This window comes from Malus domestica, chromosome 07, assembly GCF_042453785.1.
Source record: "Malus domestica chromosome 07, GDT2T_hap1".
Taxonomy (NCBI): domain Eukaryota; kingdom Viridiplantae; phylum Streptophyta; class Magnoliopsida; order Rosales; family Rosaceae; genus Malus; species Malus domestica.
In genome coordinates, this window is record NC_091667.1 from 23745826 (window position 1) to 23766590 (window position 20765).

A 20765-nucleotide genomic window follows, 5' to 3' on the forward strand; every position below is an offset into this window, starting at 1 on the left:
TAACTTCAGATCGCTTTGCCCCTTATGTGTTTCTTCAGCTTATTTTATAGAGCCTGTTTATATAAAATGGGTTATGGGTTTACATGTTAAGTTCAAGCTTAATACATTTTGACGTGGTTTTCACAATGAGTTATGTAGTTCCAATTTTCTTACATTGCACAAGGTTTTAAAATTGTATTAATTTATACATTTTGTCTGTTTGAACGTTCAATATTTCTTTAGATCGACGAGTTTCTTTTGTCAATGTACAAATGTAACTTACATGTCAGCCCAATTAAGAGTTCAATCCTCACCTTAACATCAATTTAATAAAGATCAAATAATACATTAGACCAAAAGCATGCATTGATATAATTTCAATACCTTATCATGTAATATGAAAAAGTTAAAAAACTTCGTACCCTATTTTCGAAGTCTCTCCAAACTTAAAAGGTGTAGAACGTAATTAATCCTTATATTTTTAGTAAAGAGGAAAGAGTAGGAAGAAATAGTGGTAAAAACTAAACATCGTCGTGAAATTTGGCATTTACCGTGATAGCCACCCTTTACAAGGGAGAAGTTACCACCATTCATATTTACAGTTGTTTTGTTTCCATATATACTCAAGCAATCAAGGCCATCTGGTTCCTTCCACATTTGCCTTCCCTGCAGAGGCTATTATTTGCCGTCCCCTATCCAGTCATGTGATAGAGGTCTCACTATCATCCCCCAGAGTTCAAAACTTCCCGCCGATTTGACCACGATTTACCCGCATACCAGTAATATGCACAGAAAAAGCCGGTTTGTCAGTAATGGCTGTACAGAGGCAGTCATATTTACTTAGCCAAGGAACCGGGGGTTTGCACAGGAGCAGGCTGTGATTTGAGAAAATTGATCCGATGGGACTCCAAGTGCAGAATGTATTGTTGAATTCGCTTCTTGTTGGCAGGAGTTAGGGAAAATGGAGGGTTTAGTGGCAGAGACGTGGCTTCTCCTGTAATAAAAGAAAGGAGAAGCATAGCCTTGGAGTACAATGCTTCGGCACTACCCTTGTTCTCCATGTACTCATCTACCTGGAAAAACATAGGCAGAATCTAATTGGTCAAAGATTGTGAAATCTGCCAACAGGATTAGAGATGTAATTTGACAAAGTAAGACGGCGGCACTTGTGCAAGTAAGTTTACTTACAGCACCCCTTGTCCCAACTTCTAGCGCTTTTTGGTAGATAATTTCTATGGCATCCGGCAATTCAGCAGCACCTGCAATGTACACCACATAATCAGCAGAATACAAGCAGAAAACTTAAAAATTGCGATCAGACAGTTTATCGACAGACTAACCATCCATATCTTGGATATGATACGATAGATGCTCTGCTCGATCAAATGCAACAATAAACCTTCGCTCTGCCCACATCGAAACAGATGAAGGCCGGCTAAAATCTACATTTTCTGAGGCGTTTGTTGATGAGGCAGCACCTCCCTGCACAAGTGAGGATTCATTCGCTGAGCTGCCTTCAGGTGATTTATCCGCTTTAGATGATGCCAGCCAAGTGCTGCAAATTTGAAGAGATTTCTTCCATATGGCCAAAACAACAAGTTGAACCGAAAATGAGTCTAGAACTAGTCCTGCATTGTACTGCAACCAAAAGTAACAATTACTTTAATACAGACCCCTAAAAAAGTCGAGAGTAGTTGTCTAATCATGCTAATATAGTTAAATTCCTTGATACACTCTTGTAAATAAAACATATTATGATATTGAACTAAGTCTAGTGCAATAAAAATTAGATGAGCACATTCCATGATGTAGAACTGTAACTGACGCACCTTTTCCTGCGACAGATCTGCAAGAACCTGAGCATACTGATGTAACAGATGGACCCTAGTAGAAGGATGCAGTATAGATAGTCCTTGCACTTCCAGTAACAGTGTTGATTCACAAGATGCTGGTAATGTAGCTGATCCACTAGTTTGTGAACTTTCTGCACCAACAGAACTAGCTGCCTGCTCCTCTGTTTTCATTAGAACTGTTTTATCATGATGGTGCTGCTTTGACGCACTGATAGAAGCTCTCATTGTGGAATGATGTTGCAGGGAAGATTCAAGGTAATACGAGAAAGAATTGACCATAACATAGTCTTTCTCAATGGACTCCATTGAATCAGAAACTGGAAGGCAAGGCAAACCAAAATAAATAATTCAACAAACTAACATAGCACAAGCATAATTAGGGAATCCCAAACACAAAAACAGACCTCGAAGCTGATCCGGCAAGTTTGGATCTCGGGTAATAGATTTCCTCATCCTATGAGATGCAATATCTTGCACCTGCCCTTGAACACTCCTAGTGCAGGATATACTGCCATAATTTCTTTGTGACAATTTTTGGTCATGTGCAGATGGAAAATCTGAACTCGGATCTCTGCTAGATGAGTTGGTGGTTTGCCTGGAACGCATTTGCAGTATCTTGTCGGAGACAGAAGAACTAATCTGTTCGACCGTTGATTTAAGTGATGGAAGTACTGAAGGATGATCAACATCCACTTGATACCTACATATTATAAATAAGAAACAATTGTAATGACTGCATACGTATAGGTAGGTATAGGTAGTAATCTTACTTACTGGTATCTAATTTTTACTAAAATGTCAAATGTACTATAGCTAAAATCCATGCGGTTTGAAAGCTATGAAACTAAATGCTTTACCTAGAATCTCTGAGGAACTTGTGATTGAAGAACTCCATAAATGATAGTCGCTCAACTGCAAATCAAGGTATTATTTTTTACATGGTAGCTTTGTTGAGTAAACTCTTGATATTCACATGTCACTAGTAGTAAATCACACATTATTCAGCTCTGAAATGTAATTAAATCAAAATACATAGGCAAGCATAACACCAGATACTTAATAATATATCAATCATGACCTGGATTTTGACGTAACAGGCTTCTGCAGAGATCTATGTAATCTGGATGCAATTCTTCCAAAGCACCTTGTGGAAACCTCAGTTCAGTCGATGTCACGATATTTTGGAAAAGCTGCATATTGTGTGAACCATTAAATACACAAGATGAGACCTTCTGGGTAGAGTATGTGATTCAAATCCTAAAATCTTATAACCAAATATATGTATTAAGATTTCATCAGACCTGTAATTGACTATTCCCATCAAACGGTGGCTTCCCGGTCACCAGCTGAAACAAAATTGCTCCAACACTCCACAAATCGGCCTGCAAAGACCATATAACAAATTAAAGATGAATAAAAAGGGTAGAGGTACCAACAACTTTGTCAGTAATGTCAGTTTCACATTCTATCACCTTTGCATCATATTTTTGGCTCTTAATAATCTCTGGAGCCATGTACAGTGGTGAACCACATAGTGTGTCAGCCAAGCCTTGGGGCGTGAGGGATCTGCGAACAGGAACATCAGGACAATGACCAAGTGCAAAATGCATTTAGAAATACTTGTCACCAATATTTTACTTTCATATATTGCCAACTGAGCTTGCTTCGGATCATTTTAAAAAATTGAATGTTTTTTAGAGAGGAGCTGGTGAAAAATTTAATAAACCTCTTTGTGCCATTGAAACAGTTCATGCCATCTCAAATTTCCTCAAACGACAACATATAGCATCTCTCAGTAGTAGATGTTAATTTCATAAACCACAGGTTATGAATGGAAGATTTGGTTAACAGAAGGAACACAGAAGCTGACGTTCAACAAAAAACCCTCCTTAGCACACGGCCAAGTTGAAGGTCATACAATAGTAAAAGCTTTTGGCTAATCCGATCGCATATAATAAAAGTAAACGACAAAATAAATCTTTTATCCTGCTTATCAGAAAGCCAAATAATTGGGATAGTGTTGAACTAGTATTGGTTGAATGTGTTAAAGCATGATATCATAAAAGCACCACAAAGCTAAATAAGTAAACTTCTTCACTTGGGTTGCAGCTTCGAATTCACAAACAATGTGGAAGGGGTAGTGTCGAAAAGGATCTTAGTAGTTTACCTTGCAAAACCAAAATCCCCTATCTTCAATAGTGGGGTATCTTCAACCGTTGTTGACAAGAGTAAGTTCTACAATTTCGGCCAGAAATCGACAAGTCAGGAGACAAGAAAAACAAAAACCAAAATTTCCAACAATAATCGACAATGTATCAAACGTCATAAACATATCACACATCTCACGAATCATGACTCACGACAAAACAAAATAGCACAATACCTGCGGCTTTAAATCCCGATGAATGAGGTGCTTTTCTTGAAGCACTTGCAATCCTGCAGCTGTTCAGGAGAATCCAAATCAAACATGTCAAAATTCCCACTAGCAAAAAAGGAAGAAAACAGCTAAACTGTCAAATTAAGAACATTCCCACCAGCATAATTAGCCTAATCATCCAAAAATTATTTCTATTTCTAACACATAACACAAACCAAACTGGCCAACCATTTAAAAGAGATTGAACTTCTATTCGTCTAAAGAGCCAGAAATCAATCTGAAAAGTGTTGAGGGCAACCACAATTATCCAAATCCCCCAAAAATATGAACTTTCATTAAAAACTTGAATTAAAAGCAAAGTTGATCACAGAAAAAAGAAAAATACCCAATTGCCTCATAAAGTGCCTGGCAACAGTTTCTGAGACCTTCCCTTGTCGGTGAATATACGCTGCCAGGTCGCCGCCGTCACAGTACTCCAGCACAAGGTAGATTCTGTCCTTGGTCTGCCAAAACCCCCAAACCACCAACATTGCACATACATAAATAACTCAGAAAAATAAGGAAACAAAAGAACCTCGGAATAAGCAAAAACAATACCTGGATGGCCTCGAAAAGGCGAATGATGTTGGGGTGGTTGATGGTGCTGAGAATGGAAATTTCTTTGAGTAGGTTGTCGCTGACTTTTGGGCTGAGCTGCGTCTTGTCAATTTCTTTGACGGCAACTTCAATACCGAGTTGTCGGTGGCGTGAGCGCCAAACAACCGCGAATGAACCCGACCCGACTTTGGGGCCAAGTATGTAGTCTCCGATGAGGCGGGACTGGTTGTGGTCGCGGTGATCCATGTCCGCCGCCGCCGTGGTGGTGGGTCGAAACTCTAATCGTCGCTGCGCGAGAAGATCATGGGTCAATTTTTTAAATTTGGGTGTTGACTAAAGCTGTGAACTCGAGTGTGGGTTTGGGGGGAGGAGGTTGACGGTGGCGATGACGGTGGTTATTGCGGAAGTGGGAGTGGTGGTTATGTCTTTGCGAGGATAATAAAAAGGGGAACAATGGTCATATCGGAATTTGGAAACAAAACTAAACAAAGTAGAGAGACTTTAATTACATTTTTCTTGTGTGTGTGGAAAACCGACGCCGATTGTCAATGCTAAATCAGAGAGAGAGAGAGAGAGAGAGAGAGAGAGAGAGAGAGAGAGAGAGTCCTAAAGCAAACACTTTTTGCTGAGAGAGAGAGAGAGAGAGGTTGAGTGGAAGCAGAGAATATAAGCAAAAAAAAAAAAAAAAAAAAATTGTTTCTTCCTTGATTTGAATGTACTATGTATGGTATAGTACATTTTCTTATTTTTATGTTTTTAATTTGATTTTGTTCATCCTATTTGGACAATTATGGCTAGATTAAAAATTACAAGATTTTAGAACCTTAAAACCTCACGTGATAGTAATAACATCGTTAGCATACATACATCCAATTTTAGCAATTATTGCTGGATTAAAATTCACAAGATTGTAGAACTTCAAACCTCCATGTGACAGTGACGACATCGTTAGGATACATAAATACACACATATATACATATATACATACACACATTCATTCATACACACATACATTAGCGATCTAGCTTATTACATTGTTAAATTATCCTTCTGAACCACGTATTTGAATATTTTGTCTAAAAATTTATGCATGCATTTAAGATTTACCTAATCAGTGCTAAATAATTTAGAAATTTAATTACCTTGTTTTTATGTGTAAATAGTGATTTGTTTTCATGGTTATAGTCATTTTGTTCAACTTACTGTGTTTTAGATTAAGAAGAATATTATGAGAGGGATGTTTGCCTAAAAACCCAATTTAATGATGGTCCAGTCCTAATGCAGATGGGATTAGGACCCTGGCCCAAATTAGAAATCTTTTGATCATAAGCATTAAAAAAAAATAAAAAATAAAAAAAACAAAAAAAAAACAGAGGCTTTGATTTGATGTGGACTTAATGCACCTGCCCACATATTAGACAAGTAAAACTCAAAGGCCCACCCACAAATGACTGAGATTTGAAAATGAACTTCAAGTTTGGTTTTGTGTAGTGTCCCAAACATAGGAGTATTGAATATTGAATGTTGGGCATGATTTGAAGTGGAAATGAATCTTGACACTCTTTTGTTTTGGCAGTAGGGCAATGTATTAATACAACTAAAAGAAAATACCCCAGAAAAGAGGATTGTTGAAAATTAATGAGCATAGTTTTAAAGGAAAATTAATAAAAAAAAGGTTCAAAACTTTAAGTTTTAACAAAAATTAAAAATAAAACAATATAATAATTTTATTTAATGGTAAGGACAAACCATAAAGAAAAAAAATAAACAAACTAGGGCGCGTGCATAATCGTCAACCAAGTTTTGTGAATTGAGACCACTGTTTTTATATTCCTAACAAAACCTTAGGACCGCTGTTTTTGTTTCCTTATACTTGGGACCACTGTTTTTGTTCTTTTTTGTAATTATATATAATTTTCCTTATACTTTTTGTAATTGAATATAACTTTCTTTGACGTCATCTTTAAAGATTAGGATGAATGTCATATATTGATTTTCTTTTTCTTTTTCTTTTTGTAATTGTATATGATTTTCGTTTTTTTAATTTTTTTTAAAATTCAAATCTCTAATCATGTTTCATTAAGCCGAAGAGGTGCCTTCACTTTTTTTTAGCTTTTTTAGATTTATAGATTCTAACAAGCGTTTGTCAAGGAGTTTTGTTTCCCATTGTGAATAACCAAATGAAAGTTTTTCCCTTTACAACTTAAAAGAGGGTAGAAGTAAGCCATTTAATGTGTGGATAGCCAACCCACTACAACTCTACATGTTTGTCCACTAAGTCCACTTGCTGCCTCATCCTTCCATGTAAAATCACACACAAAAACACAAAGCCTGACAGCTGAGAAGAGAGAAAAGAAAGAAGGAAGAAGAGAAAAAGAAGAGAGAGCCACAAGGCTCACGGCAGAGAGAAGAAAAAGAGAGGAGATAATAGAGAGAGCTATCTTTATAATCTTATGATTTCAGATTATAAATAAAAGCACTGTTGCTGCTCCGAGGACGTACTCCAGTCACACTGACTATAGAGGAACCTCGTAAATTCTGTGTCTTATTTATTTATTCCACTGCACATATCGTCGATTTTACAACACGTTATCAGCACGAGAAGCTCTCGTGTCAATGAAAAGCACAACGTCACAAATCCTGTTCACCTCTATCGCCTGGAATCTCACAGATAAGAAAATCTTTTCATTTCATCTTAAAATCTTTGTACTACGGATTTTCTTGAAGCAAATATATATATGTTGTTGTATGATTGTATATCATCCTTTGCAGAAGCACAATAGTACAGACTCAAAATTCGTAGAGAATTTGACAGCCTTGGAACTCCAACTTGTGGACCTTATGAGTACCAAAACTTTGAAATACTTTCTTCTTCAAAGTTGTTTGTCCGCCCAGTACCTACAACATATCAAATTTTTAGAAAATTCCAACGGTGCGGTCATCCCAAATAACTAAAATACCAAACCAGTTTTCAATTTCCGCAGAAAATTGGACAGGCACCTTATGAGTACCAAAACTCCATTTCAGTAGCTTAGATCGAAATTGTTTCTTCACGAAAGTTGTTCGGTATCCTCTTATCCATATCATACTAAAATTTGAGCTAAATCCAACAGTTTGATCTTTTCATAAGTTGCAAACACTCTTGACTCCAAAACTTATGGGAACCTTTTCAACTTTTTCGAAACTCACCGGAGGTGGAATACCAATTGGAACTTATTATTACTATTACTTCCTGAGTAGCTAAAAGGACTTAGAGTTGTGAAATGAAAACAAAAAAATAGAAAGAATGAAACAAAAGAAGTGGCAAACCAAGAAAAAGAAAAAGCAAAAGATAAGGACTTAATCATTGCATTTTCTGTTTTTGGCATATTTATATGCATGGTATTGATTTAAAGCCATATCACAAGTTCTATTTATTTACAGTGGGTAGAAGTATTACCCTTTGCTTTAAAGCTTTGATATTTATGTGAATGGTGCTTAATCAAAGCCCTTGTCACAAGTTTTATTTACTTAAAAAGCAATTTATTTATCATGGCTGGAATTACTGCCTATTGCTTTAATTTATTTATTGTACTTCTTTTTGTTACGATGAGTACATATAGGACCCGAAGTTCCTTGATCAGATCAGAACCTGAAGTTTCTTGATCCTCATCACATAAAATGATTGGACTTGAGTTCCTCATGCAAAAAGATCAGGCATGAAGTCCCCAAATCCTCAAGATCAGACATGAAGTTCCTTGATGAGTACCTTAAGTTTGAAGAGCCGAAGTGCCACAACTTAATTGTAATAAAGGACATAAGAGTCTCAATCCATAAACTATTAAATAAGGACAAAAAATTCCTTGATTTTTGTGAATGATGATATAATGCATATTTCCTGGAGAGTTTACATCTCAAAGTCTTGATGATTGTTGCATATAATTGGGCATTGATGTTAAGCGCCATGTTCCTCATGTCCATACTCAAAAATGGTTTAAAAGAAGCATTTATTAAGTGGATAAAATTAATTACCCGCGCTCTGCTCATGAAAACAAAATTGCAAGATGGGGACATACCATTTTACATGATACATTATTAGTTCTATTAAGACTTGTTACCAACCATCAATACTTCTCAGTATAACTTGTGTTTGGGAACCATCCAAACATTAAGATTTACGAGTTTTTGGTTGAGTTATCTGTGTGTCTATTGCACTGCCACAATATACTAAAATGGGGCATTAACGCAAACTGGGAATTTATGTTGGATTTGATTCATCATCTATCATTCAACATTTGGAACCCTTGACTAGGGATATGTTCACCACGCAGTTTGCGGAATGTCATTTTGATAAGACAATTTTCTCGCTGTTAGGGGGTGAAAAACTGTTCCAAAAGGATGACAAGAAAAGACTGTTACAGAAGAACGAAGAGAATTTGTCTTATTTTGATTCACGAAGCAATCAATATAAAAATGAAGTGAGAATAATTGAATGATGCAACGATGTACAAATCAAATGCCAAATGCATTTAATGATGCAACGAAAGTAATAAAATCATATATACTTGCTAAAAATGTGCCTACAAGAATTGATGTCCCTGTTGGACAAAATAATGTGGTAACAAATGATTTATCTGTTACACGCCTGAAGCGTGGCAGACCCTTAGATTCAGAAGGTTCAGTCATTTGAAAGAAGAAGAATATGGCACTACTGAACTATTGCATTCCTGAAGCATAAATGTTACATGCGGGAAGCATGATAGTCGCCGTATGGATACACGTCCCAGAAAGGACAATCCATGGACATGGAAATTTTGATGTCTCGTGCATGAAGCATGATAGACGTATAGGTTCCAATGACTTAACTCCAATAAGTGGAAATTAAAATCCAAGCTCTATAACGCTCTAAATGAGCTTATGATCCAAATTCTTAAACAATTATCTAATAAGAGATGATTGTCCTAGAAGAGACAATGTAAAGCCCCTGAAGAGGCAAGGATATCCAAAGTAATGAAATGCTTATAAATATGCATGTGCATGCACATGAGAATACGGGATCACGGATTGATGATAACCAATGGTAATTTTGGTTTTTTAGTAGCTACTAAATTCATCATTGATCTGTGGATATTGAGTTACGTTCTTTTGTTCATCGATAAAAGGAAAAATTATTGGCCAAAAATGGAGAAAGGCAATTCCATATCAATTTACCAAGAACATGGAAAATGGACCTATTGTACAAATTGCCAAATGATATTGAACCCAGAAGGTTACATAGGGGCATTTGTAATACAGTAAACTACACTCAAATGATATGACACAAGGTTCTTAGTTGAAACCTAAAATTGTAATACACTCCTGGAAACATGATTTCTCATTATGAAGCTTGTCCATTTAAATGGAAAATTATATATTACAGGAAACTTTATGAAATGCCTAAAGCATATCTCCATAAGTAAATCCCTTAAGTATACATGGAAGCAAATTGCTATGTATAAATTCCAAAGGAAAATGTGTAATGAAGTGTAAAAAATCCCTGAAGGATTCAAATTACTTGAAGTAAGCTCTGAAAAGGTAAAACATAAATTATCCACTCAATGTCAATGGATGGTATAAATTACCTTAGTGAGTACTATCATTATGATATTGCTGAAATATACTAAAATTTCTTGCAAAAGTTGATGATATTAAATTGAAACTCCTGAAGAGTCTAGAAAAATTATAAAGTGTTGAAGGAAATATTGTCTTGAGCTGCAGATCAAACAATATGCCAATGCGAATCTTATCCATGATGTTTATGATATTAAATAATCATATGGATGAGCTGAACACTTAAGAGGTTAATTAATATTTAGACACCAAGAAAAATCATTCATCCTCGTGAGGGAACTGATGAATTGATGTTTGGTCTAGAAGTACCACATCTTAGTGAAGTATATGATTTATTGTATTTAGCACAATACACTGAATGAAATAAAACTTATCTATTGATATCTCTGAGAAATTACAGATATGTACATACACATGAGTTAAAACAAACAAACAAGAAGGAACCTTCATAAAGGTTGTTCATGTAAAGCCTCAGTACTTGGCAGTACCCTAGAAGGGGAAGACACTGGAGATTGATCATGTGACTCCCTAGTACTTGGCAAAACACTAGAAGGGGAAGACACCAGTTGCCCTCGGAATCTAGCCATGAATTTATGGTGATCACTTTGAATCCAACTTTCGAATTCCTGCAGCTGGTCGAGTTTTCTCTTCATGTTCATCGAGTAAATATTTGCGAGCTTGTGCAACTTTTTATTCTCGTACTTGAGCCATCTAATCTCTTGTCTAAGACTTGCCACCTCAGCCATTAATAATTCGACTTAACGAGATCGAGCAAGTAGACGCTGGCCTATGTTGGATACAGAACCTGAACATTGAACATTGAAAGACAAAGAGTCTTGAACAACCGATTCATCAGTCCTCTTTGACAGTATTCTTTTATCTCTGGGAGTGAGAATGTTCCTAGCTATTACTGTAGCTGTCACTTCATCACTCATCACAGAGTCTCCAATTGTAAGAGGGCCATTAGAAGATAAGAAGGACGGGCGCCAAATATTATCTTGACGCAGCTTGTCTGTATCACTCCTGAGACTTAAATCTAAGCAAATGTTAGATAGGTAAGCCATTTTCAGAAATGATGAAAGAAAAAGGTTGGATGGAGTAAAATCTCAGAAATACAGCAAAGACAATTTTCACAGGTAGGAAATCTTCAAAGTGAATTTGAATACAATCGATACCTCTATCGAGAAGAGGCAACATGGCCACTTGTTCAAAAATCGAAGAGACACTACTCTCCAAATTTCAAAAAGCCAAATTCTCCTGCACCAAGTCCGTCAACATTTTTCAGATATCACGTGCAACTTTGTCAAAGATATCTGACAGTTGAAAATGCGTGAAGTTGTCAACAAGCGTGGGTAACAAGACCACATCCACACCACTACCTACTATTGGGGAAATCTCTATATATGTCAACCTTCATCCTTTATGGCAGGGCATACATCCAAAACACCGAACTCCCTCTCCTTGTCGAAAATGAATTTGCAACCAAACCTCTCACCATACTCAGTTTTGTTCTTCTCCGAGAATAACTTTTCAACCAACTCCTTAAAAATGCTTAACTTATTTCCTCAGCAAGAAACCCTTTTTGATCGAAAAGGTTTACACCAGCATCAAAATCTTATACTTTTTCCTTCAAGAGCAAAAGTATCTCATATCATGCAATCTCCTTGTCATTTCCTTTGCCTTTGCTCTTACCTGCAAGACAACGATAAAGAAAGCAATCAGTCGGAACCTGCAATCAAACTTCTGGTAAGGAACCGACTGCCTGGAACCTTTCCTGATTGCTTACTTAGTATTGCTCTCGAGTAACCATCTTTAACTGTTGATGGAGCTGGGTCTTAAGTCACCAACATTGCAGAATAATTGGTCCGATGTTGGCTCTTTACACTGAAGCTGCCAAGCATGGATGAGTCACCAAGAAGTGATGGACCATCCAAAAAGGTAAAAATTGCGCACCACTTATACTATGCAAGAGACTGAAGCAGAAGGATCAATGATAAGCCCATGGAATCCAAATGGAGAAAATTGGTGGCTGATTGAGTGATTGAAAGGCCATGCCTCGCCAGCATTTCAAGAAACCCTCCAGCCTAGTTCAAGATCAAGTTGTGGAAAGTCAACAACAAGTAAGTGAAAATGATACAACATATTGAGGGAAAACATCAGCCTAAGGAATTTGAAATCAGGGGGAGAAACTCATCACGGGGAGCACCCAAAAATAGATTCAGATTTTAAGGTTTTCTAGAAAAGATGCCACACCTGCCTAAAGAAAACTAAAGAACATTCCACTTTTACCTAGGGAATAAATAAGGCAAGTGAAAATGATTGGAGTGGTAGCCAGCAGCGACGTCACAGCTTATGGCCATCACAGGGGGAGTGTTGTAATCTTATAAGCCATTCAATGTGTGGATGGCCAACCCACTACAACTCTACATGTTTGTCCACTAAATCCACTTGCTGCTTCATCATTCCATATAAAATCACACACAAAAACACAAAGCCTGACAGCTGAGAGGAGAGAAAAGAAAGAAGGAAGAAGAGAAAAAGAAGAGATAAGTCACAAGGCTCACGACAGAGAGAAGAAAAAGAAAGGAGATAATAGCGAGAGTTATCTTTGTAATCTTATAATTTCAGATTATAAATAAATGCACCGCTGCTGCTCTGAAGATGTACTCCAGTCACACTGACTGTAGAGAAACCTTGTAAATTATGTGTCTTATTTATTCATTTATTCCACAGTACATACCATCAATTTTACAACATGGTCATTGTTTTATAAATAGTGAACATTTTTAGAAATAGTGACCATTGTATCTAAAGATATTAACATTGTTTCTAGAAATAGTATCACCGTTTTTAGAAATAGTGAAACCGATTCTATAAATAGTGTCACTGTTTCTATAAACAGTGTTACCCTTTCTAGAAATAGTGGTTCTAATTCTAGAAATGGTGTCACCGCTTCTAGAAATAGTATTACCATTTCTAAAGAAATTTAAAAAATTAAAAAGACTAAAAAAGCTGACTAATATAATAAGAAAAGGGCTTGAATTTTCAATAGTGTTCTTGGAAATATATTATTTTTAAGAGCAATATTGCTTATTAATAAAATTTTATTAAGCGCTTTTTATTAATAATTGTTGATATAACAAAAAAACAAAACACAAAGGGGAGTGGAGGAAGGAGGGACATGAGAGGGAGAAAGGGAGATAAGAGAAATGATAGTGATAAGTGAAAGATGAGACATAAATGATGGTGATAGGTAAAAGATGAGAGAGATAATGGTGATGGGTAAAAGATGAGAGAGATGATACTGAAGGGTGAAAAATGAGAGAGATGATGGTAATGGATTAAGAGAGATATGTTGATGATGGGTGAATCGCACGTCCCCCCTTTTCTCTCTCTTCCACCCTTCCTCACCCGTATCTCTACTCTCTTTTATTTTTATTTTTCTCTTATTATTTTAAAATTTTGTCATTTGCACTAAAGTTTAAGTTTATTTAATTAAAATTTAAGTCATTTTCATTAAATAAAGTTATTATGTGGTCTTTGGTTAAGAAAAAGTTTGAGGAAGTCCTTTTTGTTAAAGCTCCCTAGTTCTAATGGTACATAGACTACAACGGGGTGATTATACATTATATCAAAGTACTTATTTTATGGGAAGAAGAAAATAGAACAAATTGCAAATCATTAGTGACTATTTTTGTTGGATTCATGTCCAAATGAATTTGCGTCTTATATTAATCACACATTATCACGTGACTTTTTCACATAGCAATGCGATTGAGTGTAAGTTGAGCTGGTACAACCCTAAATCCACACAACTTCCAACCCAATTCACGAGTAGAATTAGGTCAAAGCCTCTAGAACCCAATCGACCTCAATCCAATGTTTTTGGGTTAGGTTGGTTGAGGCATTGTCCTAAACTAGACCCAAGCTTTATTACTAACTTTAATTCTGATATATTATATTTATTTACTCATTTATGGGGGAAATAATAAACAATATATACATTTAGGCTCCTTTGCTTAAGCTGACACACCCCGACCGGAGTCAAGGCATGTTGGCCGACATCTAAAGGTGACGTAGCCAAAAGGAAAGTGATGTATAAAATATGGATAAATTTAAACCAAAGCTAGCATTTATTTAAGCTAATAAAGAGAGTGCGCAGTAATAGGAAGAATCCATAAAACATAAGTAGTCAAAGCATAGATGGCAGTATGACAAATTAGAGCAGTCAAATCTAGTTAAGGTACTTATTACACAACCGGAAATAAGCTCCTACATTTATTTGGGAGAATGTCAGAATCGCCAAGGATTCCTCGTATGCCATAGAGAATTCAGCTAACTAAGTCCTGGAGGGGCGAAAAACAAAAGGTGTGAGTGGGCAAAAACAAAGGTTTGTAAAACACAGTTATTTTACGAACATACTAACCCCTCGCCGTAAAACAAGTATAGTTTCCAGAAAATCATACTACATATAAGTATGAAATCAAAGGTAATTCAACAATAATTCAAGAAATACACAAATCATAATATCTCAACCGTGGCATAAGAAAATCAAATGCTCATCAATTTATGCTAACACACGAGTTCACGCAAAGGGATTCTGACATGAATAGGATTGGGTGTAATCACAATATACGCTCTAGTACTACAATCACGTGAAGACTGGCGCTAGACGCATTACATATGAGTCCTAGTTACCTATTACAACCTAGGATAGGACTGACACCTATAATGGATCCAGGTGAGCGTGCGGTGCAATGTGAACATACATGTGAAGCTTGGCCCTGGCCCAAGGCGAGTACTACATCGGTGCAAGCATGCATGATGAGCAAGTAAAATGTATATGAACATGCCATGACAATTTATAAATCTCAACAATAAAATAGCACTTTTAAAATGAAATAAAACATGGCATGATAAACATAATATCAATCCAAAATCATTTGTGGAAACTATAAAACTTTATATATAATATAGATATATATATATATATAAATATATAAACAAATTCCCACTCACTAATACGTAGTCGGATCGTAGCCTCCTAACCTTGCTTGACCTCGTACATCCTCGGGGTAACTTTCTCGTATATGTGAAACAACTATAATAATTAATTAATTAGGACATACACAAAAAGGCTAGGAAAAATCCCTCATAGTTTGCTCAAACTGAGGGTTTTAATATAAGAAAATATTCTACGCAACGTCATGGACCCGTACACATCGACCACGCACCACCACGCGTCGCCAGCTCGCAGCCACACGCGCTGGCAGATCCCAGGGGACAGAATATTCTGTTAAGTCTAACGGTGTCAGCAACGGCGTGAGAATATTCCGTCAACTTTGATGGAATATTCTCCTTCTTCTCTAATTTTTCGGTCACCGTCGCCACCGTTCGCCGTCATTTGGTTCGTTGGAATCTGGAAAAGTTGGCCGGATTTTTGTAAAAACTTTAAAACTTCATATATTCCTCATTTCTCAACCATTTCCGACGTACTTTATATGGAAATGAAGCTTGGGAAGAGAAGAAAAAGATTGTACCTTTTAAAAGTCCAAAAAGTGGACAGAAGTGGACTGAAAATGCCTCGAAGATCTTGGCCCCATTTACAACGTCCCAAAGTCACGTGTCTACACGTTGGCTTGACTTCAAACTTAGGCTAGGGACTCCAGGGAGTTATATAGTTGCTCCTAAACCTTCCAAAACCTTGCAACTTGAAAGGAAAGTCGTCGGAGAACCCACATCCGAGTCAAAGGTCCACGTTGGAGGCTCAAAACTCGTTCATTTTTTAATCGGCTTGTACAAATGGACTCTTGGGTATGAGAGGAGTACAATGGTAGTGATGTGAGGTCTGATCTGTGAGGTTTAATGAGTGTTCTTAGTTGTTGCAGAGAGAAGAGTGAGACTCGGCGTGAGGGAGAGAATAAGAAAGAGAGAGAGAGAGAGAGAGAGAGAGAGAGAGAGAGAGAGATTCTGATTGGATAAGGGAGATGGGGTTTTTGATTGGGTGAGAAGAATAAGGGGAAAAGCTGATTAATGGGTGAAGTAGGTCATGGGACCGGTTTTAAAGAGAAAGGAATTAGATTTTGTACAATTTTAAAGTACACAAAATTTGTCTCCTTATCAAAAACAGTGTTTCCAACACTAAATAATTAGCACACACGTATACAATTTTACCCATTGTTAACGTACTTTAACTAAGCGTAACTTCTTTGTTACAAATCTATTTTGGGTCTAACTAAGCATAATAGGAAAAATAAATTAAAAGCTGAATAACAACATCCACATCAGGTTCCACTTTGCCAACAAGGGCATAATCGTCATTTTACACAATTGGGAAGGAAATTACATGGAAAATTAGGGAAGGGTCGTCAAATAAGCACACCAAATTTGTGCACTAAAAATGTGTAATAAATGATTTGTCACCAATCAAATTTGTATTTTGACTCAAGTTGAAATTTGATAAATAATTGTAGTTAAAATTTATGTGGTGTAGAATGTGCCACATCATTTGGGGCCAAATTTTGTGCACCAATTTGGTGTAAATAGCATCAACCTTTACCTTTAGTTGTTTTTTGGTTTATTTTTAGCTACGTCTCATGTAACTCCATTTTGATCTCACTTTACCCCTGTAACTCAAAAGTCACCACTTTACTCCTTGAAACTCAATTTCGAGTTCCAAGAGGCAAAGTGGAGTGAAATATGAGTTTTAGAGAGTAAAGTGGTGACTTTTGAATTACATGAAGCAAAGTGAGATTAAAATCAAGTTACAGAGGGCGTAACTAAAAATAAGCCTTGTTTTTTTTTTATTGAAATTTGGTTTAATGCCTATAAAAGACTATCATTGTATAATAAAAATTAGGGTAAAAGACTGTTTACTACCCTCATGTTTTGTGGTTTTCAACATTTGGTACATCAAGTTTTTTTTGTCTCAAATTCATACCTAAAATGTAAATTTTGGGACAGTCTCATATATTCGTTAGTCAAATTGTTAAATCTGCCATTAATTGTGACGTGGCGCCATGATTGGGCGCCACGTGTCATCCATGTTTTTTTTTCCTTTTCTTTTATTTTGTTTTCTTCTTCTTTCTTCTTCTTCCTTCTTCTTCCTTCTTCTGCAACTTTTTTTTTCTTCCTCCTTCTCCTTCTTCCTTCCCCTTCTTCTCCTTCTTCCTTCTTCTTCCTTCTCCTTCTCCTTCTTCTTCTTCTTCCTCCGAATCTGGAGAATTTTTTTTTCTTTTTTCTTCTTCTTCTTCTTCTTCTTCCTCCGACTGCAACTTCTTTTTTTTTTTCTTCTTCCTTCTCCTTCTTATTCTTCTTCTTCTTCCTCCGAATCTGGGGAAGATGAAGGTTTTTTTTTTCTTCCTCCTTCTCCTTCTTCCTTCTTCCTTCCTCTTCTTCTTCTTCTTCCTTCTTCTTCCTCCGAATCTGGGGAAGATGAAGGTTTTTTTTTTTTTTCTTCTTTCTTCTTTCTTCTTTCTTCTTCCTCCTTCTTCCTCCTTCTTCTTTACCTTCTTCCTTCCTCCGTCTTCCTTCCCATTCTTCTTCTCCTTCTTCCTTCTTCCTTCTTCCTTCTTCTTCATCTTCCTCAAAAAAAAAAAAAAAACCTTCATCTTCCCTAGATTCAATGAAGAAGAAGAAGAAGAAGAAGAAGAAGGAAGAAGAAGGAAGAAGGAGAAGAAGGGGAAGGAAGAAGGAGGAAGGAAGAAGGAGAAGGAGGAAGAAAGAAAAAAAGGTTGCAGTCGGAGGAAGAAGAAAGAAGAAGAAGGAGGAAAAAGGAGGAAGAAGAAGAAAAAAGGAAAAAAAAAAAAAAACTTCCCTAGATTCGGAGGAAGAAGAAGAAGAAGGAGAAGGAGAAGGAAGAAGAAGGAAGAAGGAGAAGAAGGGGAAGGAAGAAGGAGGAAGGAGGAATGAAGAAGGAAGAAAAGAAGAAAGAAGAAAAGAAAAAAAAAACGTGGATGACACGTGGCGCCCAATCATGGCGCCACTTCACAATTAACGGCAAATTTAACAGTTTGACTAACGGATGTATGAGACTATCCCAAAATTTACACTTTAGGTATGAATCTGAGACGAAAAAAACTTGATGTACTAAATGTTGAAAACCACAAAACATGATGGTAGTAAACAGTCTTTTACCCTAAAAATTAATTTCATTTGTTTTAAGTGGTTGTTTATTTATCTATGGGCTTGTTCGGAAATGTTTTTAAAATGACTAAAAGTGTTTTTAGAGAAAATATTTTTGAGTTTCCAAAGCACTTAAAGTGTTTCATGCAAGAAGCACTAGCTATGTGCTTTTTGCAAGAAACACCAGTTATGTGCTTTCTGGAAAAAACATTAGTTATGTGATCTTTGTAGGAAGCACTTCAAGTATTTTTCCATGATTCACTTGCATTTCTACTAAAGCTTAGTTTCAAAAACATTTTCACAAAAAAGACTTTCAGCCATTTTAAAACCAGTTCCAAACGATCCTATTAAAGCAAAATGCCTTAAACATTCACAAAACTTCAAACTTGCCCTTCGTTTATAGGCCATTGAAAAAACAAAAGAAATCATATATTGGGGTTAGTATCCTAAAATCATATCCTTGTACAAACCCAAACCCAAATTGTAAAAGACAAATGTACTCCAACACGTTCTATTTCGTCCTTATTTAGCCTCGGTTTTTATTTATTTATTTATTTTATTTTATTTAACAAATGATATTATTTAAGGGGAATGAGGGTGGGCTTAGCCTCACAATGAGTTAGCAATAATGTGGTTTAAATTCGTCTTTGATGAGAATTGAATTAAAAACCTCTCATTTACAAATAAAGAAGAATACTACTAGACCAAACATAGGCTTAAATATCAATTAAATACAATCAGATTGTCAAACATTCGTCCCACAGAGGAAGTATAGTCCTTCACTACAAATAGCACGCAGATGACTCTCCTCATGTTACACTAGAGAAACCCAACTTTGCCCCAACTGCCATGCTTTTTCTCGAGCGGCCAGAAATTTGACATGTTCAGCAGCCCTAATATGATCAACCTTCATCACGCAGCACAACACCCACGCCGGCCCAAAAGGATTTTAGGAGACCAAGAAAGACACAGAAGCTGCATTAGCATTGAAAAGCTTCATGGCCTAGCTGTATTAAGCATGAGTTTTGGTGATAGAGATCTCATTATTGTTTAGTACATACAAGTTTGTTTAGGTATTCACATCTTGTTCTCTCTTCCTGCAAAGTTTATAGGCAAACGATCAAGAGAGAGCCTCAGATAGGGTTGTCCTTGTGCCATAAACAATTACAAAAGTATGTTAGACTTAACGCAATTCCCCTATTTTATGAGTGTGTTGTTGCATGGGGCAACCCTACTTAAGAATTTCTCTTCTTAGATAGGGCTGTCGTTATGCCATAAACAATTACAAAATATGTTAGACATACACAATTCCTCTATTTTATAAGTATGTTGTCACATGGGGCAACCCTACTCAAGAATTTCTCTTAAGGAAATAGACTAAGGAATTATCGAACTTGTCTGCATGTACATGTCTCCAAAAAGCCTCAAGACTCCAATTACAAGTACTAATTTCAGCAGCCCCCAAAACTCTGATTATTTGCTCAACCCTAAACATATCTGAGCTGGGAACATGTAAGATTGAGCCACGCAACCCAGGCCAAATTTGGCATCCCAACATATATAAAGTTAGGTCACAACTCACACGGTAACATTACCAAGATTGCTAAACCCCAAAATTTAAATTTAAATTTTCATTTCATTTGACCAAAATTTGAAATTAGGGGGAGAGTGAGCTCAACTCAACTGTGAAATATATTACAGATATCACAGCCTTGTTGCAACAAACGCGGCTATGAAAACCCACCAAGCGTGGCGTTGGGGTTAGAGAACCACTTGGTTGCATAGTATATAGCAGCAGCAGACTATATATCGAGGATTGTTAGTAATATTTTAGTTTTACTTATTTATTTTGTAATATTGTATGATGACTTAAAACGTTTATTTTTAGATGACTCCAATATTAGTTTTGCTAAAAATAAACCAAATTTGAATCAGTCATTTAAAACAGTTATTCAATAAATAGACGAATTATGTTCTTTTAATTAAAACAATAAAATTTTGACAACATTAATCAAACGATTTCTGATTTGATTAAATTCTTTTGTAAAGTTATTTCATAAAATATTTCCTAAAAAGCAGATAATTCCGATTCTCGTTAAATATTATAAGATAAGAAGAACAGTGGAAAAGATAGAACCAGAAAGTATTAACCATCTTTCTAAGAGCAAAGATAACATAATTTCGTGTGTTATAAACTTATAATATTTGCGTAGATCTAACATTCCGTAGTTCTCAAACTTCATAA

General features: G+C 36.2%; 1 protein-coding gene across 1 annotated transcript; it reads right to left on the reverse strand.

Moving 5' to 3' along the window:
• Positions 1-433: 433 nt before the first annotated feature.
• On the reverse strand, positions 434-5446 carry LOC103436025 (serine/threonine-protein kinase ATG1a-like). The gene is made up of 13 exons (XM_008374438.4): positions 4807-5446; positions 4595-4712; positions 4216-4274; positions 4000-4067; positions 3305-3398; positions 3134-3214; positions 2911-3022; positions 2690-2744; positions 2237-2532; positions 1809-2149; positions 1320-1617; positions 1168-1238; positions 434-1052 (listed from the first exon to the last, which is right to left on the reverse strand). Exons 1-13 carry the CDS (start codon positions 5050-5052, stop codon positions 816-818), a joined length of 2076 nt encoding a protein of 691 aa, XP_008372660.1. The 5' UTR covers positions 5053-5446; the 3' UTR covers positions 434-815.
• Between the last annotated feature and the right edge of the window lie 15319 nt (positions 5447-20765).

Excerpts from the sequence above, each read along its gene's own strand:
- LOC103436025 (XM_008374438.4), bottom strand. The coding sequence starts at position 5,052 with ATGGATCACCGCGACCACAACCAGTCCCGCCTCATCGGAGACTACATA. Across the intron at positions 3,023-3,133 it reads ATGGGAATAGTCAATTACAG|CTTTTCCAAAATATCGTGAC; the intron begins GTCTGATGAAAT and ends CACAATATGCAG. Across the intron at positions 1,239-1,319 it reads TCATATCCAAGATATGGATG|GTGCTGCTGAATTGCCGGAT; the intron begins GTTAGTCTGTCG and ends TGTACATTGCAG.